General features: G+C 47.7%; 1 protein-coding gene across 1 annotated transcript; it reads left to right on the top strand.

Moving 5' to 3' along the window:
• Window positions 1-1,422: 1,422 nt before the first annotated feature.
• LOC140904250 (uncharacterized) lies at window positions 1,423-15,932 on the top strand. Its single transcript, XM_073326728.1, has 2 exons — window positions 1,423-1,614; window positions 14,199-15,932. Exon 2 carries the CDS (start codon window positions 14,594-14,596, stop codon window positions 15,383-15,385), a length of 792 nt encoding a protein of 263 aa, XP_073182829.1. The 5' UTR covers window positions 1,423-1,614; window positions 14,199-14,593; the 3' UTR covers window positions 15,386-15,932.
• The last annotated feature ends 156 nt before the right edge of the window (window positions 15,933-16,088 follow it).

Raw genomic sequence — 16,088 nt, 5'->3', positions numbered from 1 at the left:
ATGAGCTATTGCCAGCAGGAGAGTGAGTTTGTGTGTGTGGGGGAGGGGGGTGAGAAAACCTGGATTTGTGCTGGAAATGGCCCACCTTGATTATCATACACATTGTAAAGAGAGTGGTCACTTTGGATGGGCTATTACCAGCAGGAGAGTGAGTTTGTGTGGGGGGGGGCGGAGGGTGAGAAAACCTGGATTTGTGCTGGAAATGGCCCAACTTGATTATCATACACATTGTAAGGAGAGTGATCACTTTAGATAAGCTATTACCAGCAGGAGAGTGGGGTGGGAGGAGGTATTGTTTCATGGTCTCTGTGTATATAATGTCTTCTGCAGTTTCCACAGTATGCATCCGATGAAGTGAGCTGTAGCTCACGAAAGCTTATGCTCAAATAAATTGGTTAGTCTCTAAGGTGCCACAAGTACTCCTTTTCTTTTTGCGAATACAGACTAACACGGCTGTTACTCTGAAACTAGGCAGAGAAGGTAACTAGGCAGAGTTCATGTAAATACAGTCTGGTCCTGAAGCCTTCCCCCAACCCCTGGCTCATCACTAGCTCTCAGGGGAAAGTTCATTCAGACCTAGCTTACAAATCATAATTTTAAATTATAAGGTTGGTCAACATTACGAAAACCAATGCACCAACATTGTCAGAAAAAACAACAGCTGTGTGAGGAAGCTAGTCTTCGTTCATACTTTTCAAACATGTTATATGTTTTCAGGTACAAGTATTTTATCATACACTGTATATGCTTTTAAAGTGTGTATTAATGTTTCAATTTCAATTCAAATTTCCAACCAATCACTAAATTGGCAACACTGCATGTAACTAGTTGACCACTTGGGGGGGGGGTTGGAGAAATTCAGGGGTGGAGAGGTGTAGGGAAGTCTCTGTTTCGCTGAATTAAGTCTCCTGCAGCCCCTCCATAGGTCACATCAGACAGAGTACCTGCAGTGACCAGGCATTGGGATGTCTGGGCCTTTAAGAACCTAGCCCTGGGAGGCCCATGCTGAGAGGTGCTGTCTGGGGGAGGGGAAATAAAAAAATCCCCTTGCCCTATTTTTGCAAACACAAGTGTCTCAGGCCCCTGGGGTAACCGTTATCCCCTCTGCCCCTGCCTGGGCCAGGGTTTTACCCTCTGGCAGCACCTCACCCCTGGGCTTAACCCCTGCTCCTCCACCCCCATCCCTGATTGAGTCCCTCTCCTAACCCTGCCTCCAGCTACTTGACCCCCCCGACCAGTCAATTTCCGCCCCCTGCTCCGATTTGCCCCCTTGGCCCCTTTTTAACCCCTGTAAAAAACTGACTCCAGACTCTGATGCCAAGGAAGGGCAGGGTCAAGGGCAGTGCCTTCAGCAGTTGACACTGCGCATGCTCAGTGCGGGCTGGGGCTCGCACTGCAGCCCGCGCGGGTGTTTGCAGGAGACCCGGGAAGGGGCTGGAGCAGCTGGGGGCGGAGGCAGGAAAATCCTGCGGCAGCTCCGGGCTGGGCAATGCAAGGCGCTGCTCCCCCCATGGGGTTTGTGCTGGGGGGTCATTAACCCCCCCCTGCCCGGCCGGGGGGGACGTTCCCCAGCTGGGACCAGCCCCCTGGGCAGCCCCGGGCCGCAGCCTGCAGGTAATTAACCAAGGGCCGGGGGGGGGAGACGCCTCTGCACAAGGGGGCCCCGGTCCCCCCGCCCCTGGGAACCGGCCCCCGGGTTGTTCCCGCACCTGGGGCGGGCCCCGAGCTGTGTTCACACCAGTGACCCTGCTGCCCCCCCCTGCCCCTGGCTCCAGATGGGGCAAGAGACCGGGCCCCAGTGGGGTTCCCCTTCGTGTGTCTGCGGCTGCAGGGGCCGGGAAGGGAGGGATGAAAAATGAGCCAGAGATGGAGGGAGGGGACAGACCGTGTGAACTGGGGGCAATTGAACTGTCTCTGGGCAGGTAGGAGATTGCAGGGGGGAGGGGAGTAAGGGCCTCCTGTCTGATTTTGCTGCTTTGCTCTCAAATATTGATAAAAAATGACCAAATGGGGTCTAAAATCCATGTTGTTTTGCCCACCTTTCTCTCCTCCTGAGATTTTATCCTGTCTTCTGTTCCATTCTCAAATATCAATTTAAAATCTCCTCAGTTTTGGGGTGTTTTCCCACCCATTTTATCGGCAGCAGTTTGTCCTTGTGTAGGTGACCAATTGTTGCCCTGAGTCATTCCCCAGATGGGGATCCGGTCAGTGGGTGCGTCGTGGGAGAGCTGAGACACGGCCGTCTCTGGGGTGGGGACGGGGCGGCCGCTCTCTGCCAGCAACAGGGCCTGGCAGGGGCAGAGCAGTGAAAGGCAGGAGCAAGTGTCACCAGCGGAGTGACCAGTCCCAGCTCTTGTCTTCCAATCTGCCCAGTGCAAGACCCACAAGCCACCAGCTGCCAGTCACCTGCCCATTTCCTGCTGCTGCCCCCTCCCCGGCAGCCTTCCCGATCCGTATTCCACCCGCTGAGGCCCCCCCTCGACATCCTTTAAAAACTTGGGGCAGGGGTCTTGGGCATAGGCATAGTTTGACTTCTCTTTGGGGTGGGGCAGGGGCCAGCACGGCTTGAGCCACCTCCGCATGGCAGGGTCCAGGGAGGGAGCGCCACCTCCACCCCTTGACTCACCTCAGCAGGCTACGCAGCCTGTCTGGGTTGGAGTGGGTCAGTGAGTACTCTCCCCCTCAGGTACTTGTTCGCATGCTCCGTGGTTGGGTTTAGCATGCAGGTGCCTGTGAGACAGAGGAAGTCAGACCAGATGATCTGGGGGCACCTTCTGGCTTTAAACTCTATGACTATGAACAGAAGTATCCCAAATCCCATGACGAATGGTCTCTGTGACGGACTTCCCCAGGGTGTAACTTGGAACTGGGATACTGCTGAGCCCTCTGACATACCCATCTGGGCCCCTTCTCACACTGTGAGGCTGAGACAAACTGCAGACTACTCACGCAGACCTTTACACAGGCAGGGACACACCCAGTTGCAATTACATGAAGGCTTCTCCTCAGCCACTCATGAACGAATGATAGAGAGGCTCCAGCCAGCTCTCCCCAGCTCCCTAGCCTAGGACGTTTCTCAAATGCAGACATCTGGGGCTTTTCCTGCAGCCATGACAACCTCAGGAACCTGGCCGGGTGGCCCCAAGCTCTGACCGCAGGGCAGCGGGTACTGACCGCCCCCTGGCTCTGGCCATGCGGCTCTGGCCATGCCGCTGTGGGGCTTCAGCCTCTGACCCCTGGTTCCAGCTGTGCGGCAGCAGGTGCTGGCTTCCACGTCCAGTCCCAGGCTCTGGCTGCGCAGTGGCAAATGCTGGCCACAGGCACCGATGGCCCCCGGCCACAGGCACAGATGGCCCCCGGCCACAGCTGCATGGCCATGGGCTCCAACCACAGGGCTTTGGGCGCCAACCCCTGGCTCTGGCTATGGAGCTTCCTTTGGCCTCTGGCACCCAGTTTTGGCCGTGCGGTGGCGGGTGCTGGCCTCGGTCTCTGGCCACGTGGCCCCACCCCCTGGTGCTGATCTCCTGCCCCAGCTGCATGGCAGCAAGCACCAACCCACAGCTCAGTTCCCGGGCTCCAGCCATGCGGTGGCGGGAGCTGGCCTTGGGTGCTGACCCCTGGCCCTGTCTGTGCAGCAGCGAGGCTCCAGCCTCACACCCCTGGACTCTGGTACCCAGCTCTGGGCACTGGCCGTGCGGTTGCAGGCACTGGCCCCGGGCTCTGACCCACAACACAGGCTCCGATTGCTGGCTCCAGCCACCCTGTTTCTGTCCCTGTCCCTGGGTCCAGGCTCTGGCTGCTGACACCAACCCCTGGTCCTGGCCACATGGCAGCAGACACCAGGCCCTGGCTCTGGCCATGCAATAGTGGGGCTCATCACCCACCCCCATCGCCTCTGGCTGCCACTGCCTCTCAGGGCCCCGTATCTACTGCATGCCCCCCACCCCGCCCCGGACCCTGCTGCTTTCCTGGCCTCACATCCATCCCACCATCACCTCTGGCCCCCTGCTGTCTCTCCTTCGTGTTCCCCCCTCACACCCCCCCTTCCAGGGCTTAATGGGTTCTGGGGCTGCCTGAGAAAAGTGATATTAACAAACATGCAAATATCACTTTTAACAGCAGACTTACTAGCTATCTGTGAAAAGTGATACTTGTATGTTTGTTAATATCACTTATCCCTTTTCATAGCCTCCCAGGTAACTAAAGGGTGCTGTAATATTAACAGATATCACTTTTCACAGCAAGCCCAAGGACCTATTTGAGTCCTGGATGGGGGTGCTGAAGGGGGAGGCAGCAAGTGAGCTGTAACTCACGAAAGCTTATGCTCAAATAAATTGGTTAGTCTCTAAGGTGCCACAAGTCCTCCTTTTCTTTTTGCGGATACAGACTAACACGGCTGCTACTCTGAAACCTGTCTTATGAAAGGAGACTCAAGGAGCTTGGCTTATTTAGCCTAACCAAAAGAAGGCTGAGAGGAGATATGATTGCTCTCTATAAATATATCAAAGGGATAAATACCAGGGAGGGAGAGGAATTGTTTAAGCTCAGTACCAATGTGGACACAAGAACAAATGGATATAAACTGGCCACCAGGAAGTTTAGACTTGAAATTAGCTAAAGGTTTCTAACTATCAGAGGAGTGAAGTTCTGGAACAGCGTTCCAAGGGGAGCAGTGGGGGCAAAAGACATATCTGGCTTCAAGACTAAGCTTGATAAGTTTATGGAGGGGATGGCATGATGGGATAACCTAATTTTGGTAATTAATTGATCTTTGACTATTAGTGGTAAATATGTCCAATGGCCTGTGATGGGATGTTAGGTGGGGTGGGATCTGAGTTACTACAGAGAATTCTTTCCTGGGTGTCTGGCTAGTGAGTCTTGCCCACATGCTCAGGGTTTAGCTGATCGCCATATTTGGGGTAGGGAAGGAATTTTCCTCCAGGGCAGATTGGCAGAGGCCCTGGGGGCTTTTCTCAAGACTGAACATGTCCAGTTTTTTAACTTTTCCTCATAGCTTAGGTTTTTTGAGCCTTTTATCACTTTTGTTGCTCTCCTCTGGACTCTCTCCAATTTGACCACATATTTTTGAAGTGTGGCACCCCGAACTGGACACAGTGCTCCAGCTGAGGCCTCACCAGTGCTAAATCAAATGGGACAGTTCTCTCTTATGCCTTACATACAACACTCATATTATACACTGCAGGATGATATTAGCTTTCTTTGCAACTGGATCATATATTTGACTCAGATTCAATTTGTGATTTTCTGCAACCGCAGAGCCTTTTCAGCAGAACTATGGGCAGTTACTTCCCATTGTGTACTTGTGCATTTGAGTTTGTCTTCCTAAGTGTAGTACACACAAACAGAAACCCTCCTCTCTGACACACTTTAATATCAGAATTTGTTTAGGTAATAAAGCTCCAATTTTCACAGGCCAAGAATGAAACCCAGGTTTCCTGCATGGCAGGTGCAAATTCTACCATTGAACCATCTTAGTGAAATGAAAATCTATCATTTCTACTCCTTCCCCGCATCCACTAGGTCAGTAAGACTGTCAAAGAAGGAAGTTAGTTGGTTTGGCACTATTTGTTCTTGAAAAATCCATGCTGACTATAACTTCTACCCCTATTTTCCTGTAGGTGCTTAGCAACTGATAGTTTAAGAATTTGTTTCAATATCTTTTCAGATATCAAATGTAGGCTGAGTGGTTTATAAATCCCCAGGTCCTTTTTGTTCCTCTGTTTAAAGATAGGTTTCAGAGTGGTAGCTGTGTTAGTCTGTATCAGCAAAAACAATGAGGAGTCCTTGTGGCACCTTTGAGACTAACAAATTTATTTGGGCATAAGCTTTCGACTCCTCATTGTTTTTGTTGAAAGATAGGTACTATGTTTGCCAGTGGGAGCCATGATTGGCTGAACCTGCGGACGCGGCAGGTAAACAAACCGGTCCGGCCCACCAGGCACTTTCCCTGAACAAGCGGCGGACCGGCTTTGAGAACCACTGCTCTAGGCCACTGGTGTTGCTGAAACCACTGCCTATCATAGTGACCAACGTTGTTTCCTTTTACTCCTCCCCGTGTCTGTCTGTATCCAGGAGTCGGTTGTCTTAGTTTTATGGTGTCAGCTCTTCGGGGCAGGGACTGTGCTTTTGTCCTCGGTTTGTAGATTGTGCAGCACATTGGGATCCCAGTCCATGACTGGGGTTACTAAATGCAACAGTGATTGAAATAATAAATAATGGGCAGGATGTGGTCAGCAGTCAGGCAATGTAGTAAAAATTGTGAGGTCCGTGGTAATGTTTAAAAAATTGAATGACCTAACCCCCCCAATGTCTGTCATTAAGTACAGTAATTTTGACAATTGTCTGTCATGCAATATGGTGGTGCCAACCCCCAGATGCGGGCAATGGAAGGGAAGGATTTGGAGAGCTGGGAGGCGATGGGTGATGGCAGGCGGTGGTGTGGAAGGTTTGGGACAAAAACCTTCTGTGAGCTGGGGGGACTGGGGAAGAGGGATTCCCTGGAGCAGGGTCTCTTGGAAGGTGGTTTACTATGCAGGGCTGAGAGCAATGGTAGGGTCTGGGTCAGGCTGGGTTGGTGGTGGGGGTGGAAGTAAAGGGAGGTGGGTGCCGGGCAGCGGGTGCTCCAGAAAGTGGGGGTGCTAACAATGGGAGGGAGGGAAGGGACACTTTTTGGCTGGAGCTGCTGGGAGTCAGGAACAAGGAACAGTGGGAGTGGGGGGGTAGAAGGTGGTTGGGGAACAGGAAATCTGGGGGTAGCGAGACGGGCTGTGGGCAGTGGGGGCTGGGGTAGAAAACACAAGGAGTGGGTGTGATCCTAGCACCCCTGTATTCACCTGCACACTACTGTAGTCAGATGTTTGGCTGCGTGTGTGTGTTCCCTCCATATGCCGTCCCAGCTCTGCAGAGACAGCTGGCACAGCAGATCTCAAGCAAACTGCTCAGTGACCACAAAATCTGGTAAGGTAAAAAGGCACCCAGGCAGGTTTATTGTCGAAAAAGCACCTGAGTCAAGAGAGATTAACTCTATCAAGGTATCTTAAAGTACAGCAGCAGCAGTGAGTTTAGCAAACTGAGCAAGGATATAAAGGAAAACTTAACCGGTATGTAAAAATAAAAAGAAGGTTATATTTTTAGCTCTGAGCGAAGAGTGTGGATCAGTTGGTTAAAGCAGTTGGGAACCCACATCCCGGATTTTTATCCTGGCTCTGAGAGGAGAGTGGGGGTCGTTACCTGCTCCGGCAAAACCTGAAGTTGTTCCCTCAGTGTATGTTGCTTTTGTGTGTATGCCAAATGAATTGCAGGAATGCCCTTTTTTGCTGCAGTTAACTGTTTTTGGGCAACTCCAAGTGTTAATGCATTAATTCTCGGTATTCACTGGCTCAGTTTTGGTTTTTCACTTTGAAATTCTTCTTTATTTACTCCCCTGCAATCAAGTTACAGCTCTTGTCTTCTAAAGTGCTCTATGAACTGTTCCATTTTTCCCCTTCATCTGATTTACCAATCCAGTGAAAGTATTGTTTGCTACTTCTCCCTCCTGTGCACTCCCACTCTGATAGGCACCAGTCTAGGTCTTTGCTTAAGTTTTTCTGGAAACTGGCTTTTACCATATGGTGGTGGTTATTATGCAGTGATTCCTTTTTTAATTTTGCTATGGCCACCTTTTTCCATTTCTGTCCCCATTCTTCAGGCACAGGGTAGCTACCTGAAGCCTGCTGTTGGCCACCAATATTTATAACAGGGGACAGCACGTCTCTTTTTTTGTAGGTTTTTTACCTCTGTTTCCAGTGTTTTATTTTGTTCCCATGCTTGCTGTCTCTGGACTGCTTGCCACCCTGCTAGGAGAGCAGGAGTGTTCCAGAGCTCTGTGGCTTCTCCTGCTTTTTTTAACTCTTTCTTTGTTTCTGTTATTTGCCCCACCAATTTTGTGGCATGTTATCTTAGCCATTTAACAGCCATGGTTATAGTTTGCAATTTTCTACCTTTCAAGGCTACAGTCTGCCCTAGTCTTACAAATTCCATTGCATGTTTCTTCCCCACTATATTTTTTTAAATTCATATGGACCTCTTTTGCTAGCAACCCAGCACATCCATGCCTTCTAAAACTTTGTGGGGATTTTCCAGGAGAGGTTAGGGGGGTTCCCTAACACATATCAGATCAGCGATTGGGGTCACCAGTGTGGCTGCATGTGTATTTTGTATTTTGTATGTTTGGCTGCATGTGTATTTTTTCCCTGTGTGGTGCCCCAGCTCTGTGCAGACAGCTGGCACAGCGGATCTTGAGTGAACCACCCAATGACCACAAAATCTGTTCAGGTGTGAAGGCACTTGGTCAGGTTTATTGTCAGTGAAGCACGATCCTAGCTCCCCAGATCAATGTCTATGGTTATACCCGTGTAAATGGATGCAGTTCAGTCAGTGGCAGGACTTTCGATTCCCCCTCGGCTGGCCGAAGACACTCCCTCTGAGATAAACATTTATACACCAGTACAAACAATTTACGTGTTGCCCTTGACATATCTGGGTGCCACCCATTGCCTAGTACCTGTTGGTTTGATCAAAACCTCTCTATCCATCATGCTGTCATCCTGACCTTATCCTTAAGATGGGTCAGCATGTTTCTGTTATCTCTGGTGAATGTGCTGGTATCGGGGTGTGCTGGTACCACCTTTCTGGAATGTGTTTGTGTGTATATTCTTGTGCCTGCTACTACTTAGGAATATGTGTTTCTGCAATATCAACCCTGTTCTTGCCATATTCTGTGAGCAGGACCTGCCTCTTGCTCACACCTTAACTTTACTTTATATCAGCAAAGTTTTGACTACTACGTTAGTTCAGGCCTCTAATACAAGGGCTTAAGTCTCACGTTCTCTTTCTACTACAATTACTGCAATATTGTTTGTATAAAATATGCCCGTGAGGTATCATGTGGAAGCTAACAACACGCTGGTTATTAATATCACTGTAAAATGCATGTGCTAACCTTAGATGTGACATTCTGAATTTCCTCTGTATGCTGTCACTAGAACATGTTTAACACAAAGACAGCCTCCCTAGGGAACAGTGACGCACAGGTGTGTCCTAGACAAAGGAATGGGGGGTTGCTTCCACTTACCTAAAGCTTCAAGCTAGACCAACAGGGGTTCTCCTGAGCCTGAACTCAGGAGACGGAGAACTAACATGGCTCCTGCACCCAGAGAGATACAGGAGACTGAATCTTCAGGTGGCTTTGCTGACTTCAGACGCAGAGATCCCTCTGGGGAAGGAACAGAGAGAGACTATGTTTATCCTTGACCTTACCGAGTCGAAGAAAGCAGGCACTCTGATCCCTCGCCAGCCTGGCCCATAAAAGGCTAGGAAGGAGATGAAGCAGGGTGCATGGAGTGTGGAGAGGGTGAAAGAAACCATCTTGCATAAAGACTGTATTTTGCTAGATTAAGTTTTAGATGTGTGTTTTCATTGTTTTTGTAACTATAAAATCATAGGACTGGAAGGGACCTCAAGAGGTCATCTAGTCCAGTCCCCTGCACGCATGGCAGGACTAAGTATTTTAAAGACCATCCCTGAAAGGTGTTTGTCTAACCTGCTCTTAAAAAATTTCCAATGATAGAGATTCCACAACCTCCCTTGGCAATTTATTACAGTGCTTAGCCACCCTGACAGTTAGGAAGTTTTTCCTAATGTCCAATCTAAACCTCCCTTGCTGCAATTTAAGCCCATTGCTTCTTGTCCTATCCTCAGAGGTTAAGAAGAACAATTTTTCTCCTTCTTCCTTGTATGTACTTCAAAACTGTTCTCATGTCCCCTCTCAGTCTTCTCTTTTCCAGACTAAACAAACCCAATTTTTTCATTCTTCCCTCATAGGTCATGTTTTCTAGACCTTTAATCATTTTTGTTGCTCTTCTCTGGACTTTCTCCAATTTGTCCACATCTTTCCTGAAATGTGGTGCCCAGAACTGGACAGAATACTCCAGATGAGGCCTTATCAGTGTGGAGTAGAGTGGAAGAATTACTTCTCGTGTCTTGCTTACAGAACTGCTAATACATCCCAAATGATGTTTGCTTTTTTTGCAACAGTGTTACACTGTTGACTCATATTTAGCTTGTGGTCCACTCTGACCCCCAGATCCCTTTCTGTGGTACTCCTTCCTAGGTAGTCATTGCCCATTTTGTATGGGTCTACCTCTCCCTTTTACATGGGATCACTTAATTAATGCTCTTCTGTTAATAAATTTGTTTTTAGAGAGACTAGATGGGTGAGGTAATGTCTTTTATTGGACCAACTTCTGTTGATCATAAACCAATTCAGTGCTGTGCTTGAAGGGATGGGTGTATTTATCCCAGTTACACTGACTCTTTCACAGAGTAGTCTGAGGATGAGCCATGGTAGGAGCTGTGCGCTGCAGAGAAACATCTCTCAGAGTTCACTGGTTGTTACTTGCTAGTTTGCTAGTGAGGAAGACAGGCTGGTGTAGCAGGAAGCTGGCACAGTCTAGTCCAGTGGTTCTCAAACTTTTGTACTGGTGACCCCTTTCACACAGCAAGCCTCTGAATGCGACCCCCCCTTATAAAGTAAAACCACTTTTTTCTATATTTAACACCATTATAAATGCTGGAGGCAAAGTGGGGTTTGGGGTGGAGGCTGACAGCTCGCGACCCCCCCATGTAATAACCTCGCGACCCCCAGTTTGAGAACCCCTGGTCGAGTCACTCTTGCTGAGGTAGGGAGGTAACAGTGGCTCAGAGCTCTGGGTAGCCCCTGCAGTGAGTTCCAGCAGGTGCTCATCAGGTCCCAGGAGGTGGTGAGGGAGAGGCGCATGTGTCATAATGAAAGACGGGGCTCACTGCAACTCCTTCCCTTTCCTTTATGTCTGAGTGCCCCCTCCCCTCCCCGCCCCAGCAGCCAGACCTTGTGCTTTTGCCTCTCCTGGAATGAAATTCTGAAATTCTCCCATTCCTAGACCCTGGGCGACAATACCCTGTGTGAACAACTTTCCCTTCTGGAGTAGGGAGTCCCTTTGTAAACTGCTCCAGTCCTGCTCATCTAACCCAGTTCTGCAAGCTGGCTACTGCCAGCCAGTAGAATATCCAAAGTTCAGGCATTATCTCTTAAGAACCATTCATTATTTTTGCCAAGGGTGGCTCGTCTTGAGACATTCTTCTTCTTATCCTGCTTGTTTTCCTCACAGATCTCCTATGAAACGAATCCAAATGATTCAGACAGTAAATATTGCAAGAACCAGGGCAACATACAGCATTCATCAGTATTACGGAGCAGCTCCGTCTCCGTCACAGGGGTTTGGAGAAATATGACTACAGGATACCTGGGAAGTGGAGAGGGTGGGAGGAAGGGGCTGTGGGAGCTTTGAGGGATGTTGAACTGTGGAGGATCCCAGCCCATTCACACACAATTCCTGCCCAGACCCCGCTGAGTAAGCACCTGCATTCCATTCTTCCTCTAGCCCAGTTTCACTCTATTTTCCTTACTTTTCTCAAATATTTGTACTCTTCCCTTCTTGCCACTGCACAATGCTTACCTCACCGCCCACCATACACGCCCCTGTTCCGTATCCATGTGGACCCCAGCCACTGTTCCTGAGTCCTTACATTCTTTCTAGTCACAAGACAACCCCTTTCTTGGGACAAATGTGTACTATCTGAGAGATGTCATAGGTCAGTAGTAAAATTTCTGCAGGTTCATAGGGTCTTGCTTTCCCTTCCCCTTATGCAGCAGCCACAATCTCTCTTTCCTGCTGTTACCCGCTTAATTTAGGGCACCCCGCCTATATTTTACCGAGGGCTGAAGGCCTGACCTGGTTAATTTAGGACACCCCTGCTTATATCCTATTGACGGCTTAAGGCGTGACCCAATTCATTTCGGCATCTTTTTTGAAGGCTTAGGCACCTATTTTTACCCCTGGGGCTTAGGAAGAAACTTGGTTAATTTAAGTATTTGCTGGGGGGGGGGGCTTTACGGGTTTGCAAAACCTTTTTTTAGTGAAAGAGCTTTACACAGCTGTTTTAAATATTTATTTATTAGTAATATATACAGAATATATATGAAGCAAATTTTTTATGCTTACCATTTTTATTATACACACACATTTTGCTTGGTGGCTAGTTAGGATTTATTTATTTAGGGTTTTTTTGGCGATGCCTTTGCACATCATGGTCGGGCAGAGGGGTTAAAGTTTCAGCAGCGGGATGTTGAACTGCAGTTCAGAAATGGTTTTTAAAGAGCATTGTTTTTTATTTATATTATATAGGTGAAACTAGCTTTTTTTAAAAATTATTAAATTATATTTTATACTTTTAAATAACAAAAATTTTAATTACGCGCTGGTTCTTGTGTGGGGTTTTTTTTTTGTTTTGTTTGTTTAAGTTTTTTACATTGTATTAAATCTCAAGCCTATACTGAAGGCTCCTTTGATTTTTTGAGTCAGCCCCTACCAAGATCAAATTGTACAAGTAATATTTTTCACATTCGCCTTTTGCAGAGGAATTAGTCTTTTGATCTTGAATTATAGCATCTAATTCCCCATCAGTCTCCACATACCGGGGGATTTTCATACTCCCTCCACCTACATCAGACTTGCTAGATAACCTAATTCCTCAAAATGTGCTTTCCTGATATCTAATAACTCTGGCGTACTGCATTCAGTGATATTCCTGCCCCTTCTTATTCCTTGCAATGCTGAGTTCATGCTTACCTGTCCCACCTTCCCTAGGACTCTCTCATTGTCTTTGGGTCTCTCTCTGTCTGTAAGAAGCAGTTCCAGAGGGATTTTTGTTAGGGCTGGAGACTTCATTTTCTGGGAGGTGGAGTTACTGTGGCCTACCAGGGTACAATCTAGGCTAATGAGCAGCTGTCACCCCTGCGCTGTATCTGTGGGTGCCTTACAATGTCCTGCAGAAGTAGCTCCCTCTGGGCTGCTCACAAACAGCCTGCCAGCATGCAAACCACATCCTGAGTGTGTGTAATTGCAACCAGCCAGCCACCTTTGGGTTACAGTCTGGCTCTCACCAGTCTTGGTTATACTGCCGGGTGACTCCAACACACCCCCAGTCTCAGATTTCCCTCCAGAAATATACGCCCTCTCCTGGACAATACAAGTTATATTAGGTCCATTATTTCTTTAAAAGAATAATGTGCACACAACTTGTCACCCTAAATGGAGTTTCCCAGACACTTCAGTTTAAACACACTGGATTAGGTAAAACAATAAAGAAGTTTATTAATTACAAAGAGCTAGATTTTAAGTGAGTACAAGTCATGAGGTATAAAAGCCAGAAATGGTTATAAGACATATAAAGATACACCAGTGGTGAATTACCTAACAAACTATGTTAAATTCAAAGCAAAGTTTTCTCACTATATGCTTTCAACAGTCTGCCTGACCAAACTTCTTAGGTCTCTTGTCCCAGAGGCCAACGAAGGCTTCCTTTGTCTCTTCACGTGCAGTGAATGCGATGGGAAGTGAGAGAAAGAGGGGTGTTTCAGGGGTGTCTTTCCCTTCTTTTTATAGTCCCATTCCCCCTTTGAGAAGTCTTTCCAGCAGGGAGCAAGGCGACAGGCAGTCTGTGTGGAAGGGAACTCCATGTTGCTTCTTTGCTAAGATGTAAATTTTTTCCCCCTGTTCCCTTTTCTGCCAAAGAATGGCTGCTTAGCAGGTAATGGTCTATCAGCTCTGCTTTCACCTGGCTGAGACAGCCTCTTACCCTTTGTCTCTGAGGAATTGGTTTGGCCACTCCCCAGAGTTGTCTGGAAAACAGACTTTTAGTCGTGTTCTCAGCTTGTGTTTATAACTTCATATACAATGCTGCTATGTGCATTTTGCCAGGATATTAACTGAGATTTTAAATGATACCTTACAAGGCACACTTTTTACAAAGGTTATTAGGGTGTAAGGTATGAATACAGTTGTATATTCTGTCAGTTACCTACTCTATTTTTTGGAGCCCTTTTGATGAAGAATGCCTAGCTTTGTGCATTTTCAGCAGAAATGTGGATAGTTACATCCCTCATAAGCACAGTGTGTGTGGCATATTTGAGCATCCTGGGAGCTGGCCCCAGGACTTTATTGCTTTAAAATGGGCTGGGGTTAAAATAATGGAACATTCTGTGTGACAGATATCTCATGAATTCACCCAATATTCCATGTTTTCTTTCCCCTGAGCAGGGTTTCCAAATCTGATGTGATCTTCCAGCTACAAAGCTACAATGAGGGGAGGAGCTGTGGGTCAGAGATCTCAGGACCCAGAAGAAAGACAGTTCATGAAATTTGCCTGCATACGTGAGGAATCATTAATCCAAGTTAAAAACTGTCAGTGCCTGAAGGAACAGCTGGGATTCCCTACAAAGATCTTGAGAGCTCTCTTTTCCATTCCTGTTTCTGAGGTTTCCCTTTCTATCCCAGCAGATGTTGGGATGGTGATTCAGAATGAGAACCGGAATCCTCAGCAGAAGGATGCTAAGCAAGTGGAAACACATGTAACATTATTGCAAGGATCCAAAGGGAATGTGTTCATGAGTCATGAGTAGGAAAACGCCAGTGAGCGTCAGCACAAGCCAGAGATGCAGCAGGAAAACCAACCAGGTGAGAGAGTGGGTAAATCCATCAGTCGCTGGGAAGCTCAAAAAGACATCCATGAAACCCCAGCCCAGCAGAGAAACCTCATGGAAGAGAGAAAAAATTCATGTATTGAGTGTGGAAAAAACTTCAGTGACCGTTCAGACCTTATTAATCATGAGAGAATCCACACAGGGGAGAGACTTTATGAATGTGATGAGTGCGGGAAAAGCTTCAGTCAGAGCTCACACCTTATAAGACATCAGAGAATGCATACGGGAGAGCGACCGCATGAATGCAGTGAGTGCGGGAAAACCTTCAGTAATCGCTCAGATCTTATTAGACATCAGAGAATCCACACAGGAGAGCGACCGTATGAATGCTGTGAGTGTGGGAAAACCTTCAGTAATCGCTCAGATCTTATTACACATCAGAGAATGCACACGGGAGAGAGACCCTATGAATGCTGTGAGTGCGGGAAAACCTTCACACAGAGTTCACACCGCATTCGACATCAGAGAATCCACACAGGAGAGAAACCCTATAAATGCTGTGAGTGCGGCAAAAGGTTTGCTGACAGTTCAGCCCTTACTAATCATCAGAGAATTCACACAGGAGAGAGACCCTATGAATGCTTTGAGTGTGGGAAAAACTTCATTGATGGCTCAGCCTTTACGAAACATCAGAGAATGCACACTAACGAGAGACCCTATGAATGCTGCGAGTGCGGGAAAAACTTCAGTGTGAGCTCGGCCCTTATTAGACATCAAAGGATCCACACAGAAGAGAGACCGTAGAGATGTTCTGAATGTGGGAAAGGCTTCCATCAGCGCTCAGCCCTTATTTATCATCAGAGAATCTGCAAGGGGGATAAACACCATCTAAACCTTGTCTAGGGCTTAAAAAAAAATGTTTTCTTTAATCATTTTCCTAATTCCCACATAGTGAATTTTAAGGCTGTTGGCACCGTTTGATTCACTGTAGTCCCTCAGTGAGTTGTGTGCCTAGTATCAGGAATCCCCACCAACCCCAGCTGGGAGAGAGACGGGTGACCTTGACTAGCCACATCAAGTTAAAATGTATCTGGGCCTCATCTCTACTAGGATTTTCCATGGCGTTAGCTCAGTTGGGTTAGCTGTCCTGATGTAAAACCACAACTAGTCTTGCAGTAAAGATATAGCCCCATATATAGTGCCCAGCAGTATGTAGCATATTTCCTCATGACCTGACCTAACTTCCATCATTTTTCCTAGTCTAAACAGACCTGGAGCACATATTTCTACTCTTCTTCCCACTGCAAAGCAGTCTATTAAAGTTCCCAGGTTCCCCTTTTGGGCAAAAATTGTCTCATTCTCAGTTGTCCTCATGTTGCCCTGTTGGCTGCTGAACAGCTGTCATTTTTAGTACCATTTCCCTCCTTCCCCATCACCCCAACAGTGTTACCTTCTGTCTGAGCAGGTCCTCAAAGAATCAATCCTGAAGCACTTACATGAAAGGAAA

The sequence above is a fragment of the Lepidochelys kempii genome, chromosome 28 (assembly GCF_965140265.1).
Source record: "Lepidochelys kempii isolate rLepKem1 chromosome 28, rLepKem1.hap2, whole genome shotgun sequence".
Taxonomy (NCBI): Eukaryota; Metazoa; Chordata; order Testudines; family Cheloniidae; genus Lepidochelys; species Lepidochelys kempii.
Note: the sequence above shows the minus strand (reverse complement) of the source record. Positions and strands in the feature narration are given on the sequence as shown.